The sequence below is a fragment of the Ailuropoda melanoleuca genome, unplaced genomic scaffold (assembly GCF_002007445.2).
Source record: "Ailuropoda melanoleuca isolate Jingjing unplaced genomic scaffold, ASM200744v2 unplaced-scaffold65341, whole genome shotgun sequence".
Taxonomy (NCBI): Eukaryota; Metazoa; Chordata; class Mammalia; order Carnivora; family Ursidae; genus Ailuropoda; species Ailuropoda melanoleuca.
The window spans coordinates 6,253-9,911 of NW_023239772.1; the positions used below are offsets into that span (position 1 = coordinate 6,253).

The 3,659-nt window shown below is 38.6% G+C and overlaps 1 protein-coding gene across 1 annotated transcript; it reads left to right on the plus strand.

Annotated features, from left to right (window-relative positions):
• The first annotated feature begins 67 nt into the window (after window positions 1–67).
• Window positions 68–2,237, plus strand: LOC105235219 (intraflagellar transport protein 88 homolog). Its single transcript, XM_034652703.1, has 3 exons — window positions 68–154; window positions 1,252–1,315; window positions 2,035–2,237. Exons 1-3 carry the CDS (start codon window positions 125–127, stop codon window positions 2,172–2,174), a joined length of 234 nt encoding a protein of 77 aa, XP_034508594.1. The 5' UTR covers window positions 68–124; the 3' UTR covers window positions 2,175–2,237.
• Window positions 2,238–3,659: the final 1,422 nt, after the last annotated feature.

Consider the following 3,659-nt stretch of genomic DNA (forward strand, 5'->3'; position numbering starts at 1 on the left):
GAAGAAAAAAATTCCAAAGAAAACTTTTATAACTTGGTTTTTATAAAATTAAATGTAGATGTTTTTTGGAATCATTTTAATTTAGTTTTCTGTTTACTAGTCGAAGACATCCCTGGCATCATCGATGGGAAGACCAATGACAGGGGCTATTCAGGTATCTCTGTCATGTGGTTGTTCATTTTGGGCCTCTCTTGTGACTTAGAATATTATTGCCAACCTTTTTTATTATATTATTTTAAAATGTTAAAGAAGGTGTTTTCTTATATAATGACCCTGATTCTTTAAATTGTGGGCTAAAGGTTGGACTGTTAAGAATCTTTGGAGGCGGGGCGCCTGGGTGGCACAGCGGTTAAAGCGTCTGCCTTCGGCTCAGGGCGTGATCCCGGCGTTATGGGATCGAGCCCCACGTCAGGCTCCTCTGCTATGAGCCTGCTTCTTCCTCTCCCATTCCCCCTGCTTGTGTTCCCTCTCTCGCTGGCTGTCTCTATCTCTGTTGAATAAATAAATAAAATCTTTAAAAAAAAAAAAAAAGAATCTTTGGAGGAAAAATCTTATTGGATTTACTCAGGTCTCAAATGAAATCCCATTGAGCAGTGGACATAGAACTGATAGTTTGGTTGTGTAGTGAACTCTGGGTCCCGTTTTTCCTATGCTATCACTTGCAACAATTTCTGTAGTTTCTCTCATAGACATATAGGACACCAAAAAAGTAGAGGAGTAGCCAGCTAATAACCTATATAACTTATATAAGGTGCTATATAAAAATCTTTGAGTTTTTCTTTTTAAACTAGGAGTAAGCCCAGTTAAAGCAAGGAGTTGAAATTTTATAGGGGAAATGGAAAGTAGAGACATGACTGACATTTGAGGAGACAGGGGTAAGGAATAAGCAGAGGGTGGTTAAAAATCAGTATTAAAGGGGTGCGTGTGTGGCACAGTCGGTTAAATGTCCAACTCTTGGTTTTGGCTCAGGTCATGATCTCAGGGTTGTGAGACTGAGCCCAGAGTGGGGCTCTGTACTCAGCTCAGAGTCTGCTTAGAGTTTCTCTCTTCCTCTCCCTCTGCCCCTCCCCACAATGTGTTCTCTCTTTCTCTCTCTGTCTCTCAATTAAATGAATAAATCTTTTTAAAAAATCAGAAAAATTGGGACTAAAAAAAATGGGACTATGTTAATGTATGTGCCATGTGCAGAACTATAGATAAGAAATAAATCTTATTTAAGAATACCTTTTAAATGATTCTTTTTCTTTCAAGGATGGAATTACTAGACCAATGACAGCAGTGAGAGCACCTGGTTTTACCAAAGCAGCTTTGAGAGGTTTGTTATATTATCTCTTCTAATAATTTTTTCAGATGTTTTAACATTGTTATAGTGTTTCTATGTATAGATGTAAATGTTACCATTTTAAATAAAACCTAACATGCTGTTGATTATAAAGTATGTCATTATTTTAGATACAATTAATGAAAAAGTTCTGTATCTCAATTGGAATGGTGGTTACACTGGCATGTAATTTGTAAAAGTGTGCTAACTTGTACATTAAAAACGTGTGCATTTTAAAAAAAACTANAAAAAACTAGAAACTACAATTTATTTTATATAAGTTAGAGCCCAATGTAAAATTTATAAGTGAAAATAGTATTTAAATATGTAAGTTAGGTCATAATGAAAAAATAAAATTATTATGACAAAACCTAATGTAGACTATACCAATAAAAAAAGTTAAAAACTCAATACCAGGTCATTACACATGTGATTGATAATTTAGAGTTCCTAGAGTTAGGATAGTGTTTACTTCTCTGAGAAAGTACTCATTTTTGTTTTCACATTTTATTTATATACTTTGATGTATATTAAAATCTTACCAATTTCTTGATAATGTTTATATAGACATAACAAATATCCTGGCCATTTAATAAAAAGGTAATGTAAACCATTTAATAAATAGGCAAATTAAATAACTTGTGCAAGTTTTTATATTTTCTTTGATTATGCTGTATCACTAATACAATATAAACTCTTGAATTGTGTCTCAGGCTCTGCATTTGACCCCCTTGGTCAGTCAAGGGGCCCTGCTCCTCCTTTGGAAGCCAAAAATGAAGATAGGTATGTAAGTTCTCATGTTGTTGTTTTAGTGTTGTTGTATATTTTTAATATTTATTTTCCAAATACGTAATTCTCAGGTATTTTAAAAGTTCATGTCAGCAGTACCCCTATGTTTATGGCAGCATTATTTATAATAGCCAAGATATGGAAGCAGCCCAAGTGTCCATCAATCAATGAATGGATAAAGAAGATGTGGTATATATATTTGTGTGTGTGTGTGTGTGTGTGTGTATATATATATATATAATGGAATATTATTCGGCCATTAAAAAAAATGAAATATTGTCATTTGCAATGACATGGAAGGAACTAGAGAGTACACTACTAAGTGGAATAAGTCAGTCAGAGGAAGGCAAATGCCATACGATTTTACTCAGATGTGAAATTTAAGAACCAAAACAGGGAGGGGAAGATGCAGAGTAGGACCCTATTCCCACCTCATGAGGCTCAACCTCATCCCACAAATATAACTAGATAACTATCAAATCATTCTGAATACTCCAGAAATCAATCTGAAGACTAACAGAACAAAATCCACAACTAAAGGTAGAGAAGAGGCCACATTGAAGAAGGTAGAAAGTGTGGAGACATGCTTGGAAGAGAAAGGGACTGTAGCTGCTGTGGTGGGGAGGTAGCCATGGTTGTGGAGAAGGGCAAGAACAAACTAGCACACAGTGGAGTGCATAGGTAAAAAGAATCCCTATAGCCATTGGCTTGGAAGGTGAGTGGGCCTGAATTTGATGAGTTCTTGCAACCACCACCAAATGAAGCCTGGAGTTTTCAAGTTCAGAGTTTTTACTCTGGGGGAGCTCAGAGGACATTTGGGTTGCTCTTAGAGAAAAGGCAGGAAAAATAGCTCACAGACATATGGCATAGAAACAGTGATCTGGAGAGTGCTTGGGGCACACAGTGGGGAGGTTATTTGCTCAAGTCAGAGGGAGTCCCAAAGAGACATTGTTTATGGAGAGACCCTTTGGAGAACAAAAGAACTGGCATGCACTATTTCCCTCCCCTGCTCCTCAGCATAAACACAGAGCCACTTGTAGGAACAAGTGCAGCACCAACTCTTACTACCTAACTTGCTTACACCAAGCCACACACCCACATGCTCTGGTGGAACCATCGTGCCCAGTCAGGCTTACCTCAGTCCCAGTGTGGAAGGACCCCTCCTGCAGAAGACTGGCCCAAATCCCCACCCACAACCTGTGTCCCGATTCAGGAATTCTCTGAGGTATTGGTTCCGTGGCAGTGGCAACAAGTCTCATTTCAGAAGCAGGCCACAGCTCACCTAGTTGAAACTTGCCACATTCAGGTTAGGGACCTGAAACTGCCCACAGCAGAAAAAGAGAGCCTCAGCTGATGACTGGCCTGAAGGATAAAGCAGCCAGGACACAACAGCAAGTGCACACAGTACACAGTGGAGACGCTCCTGGAAGCACCAGGCCCTGGGAACAGGGGATGCTACACATCAGGGTGCTCCAGGGCCTCTTCTTTATAAGGCCATTACCCTCAAGAACAGGAGACATAGCTGACTTTCCTAACACACAGAAACAAG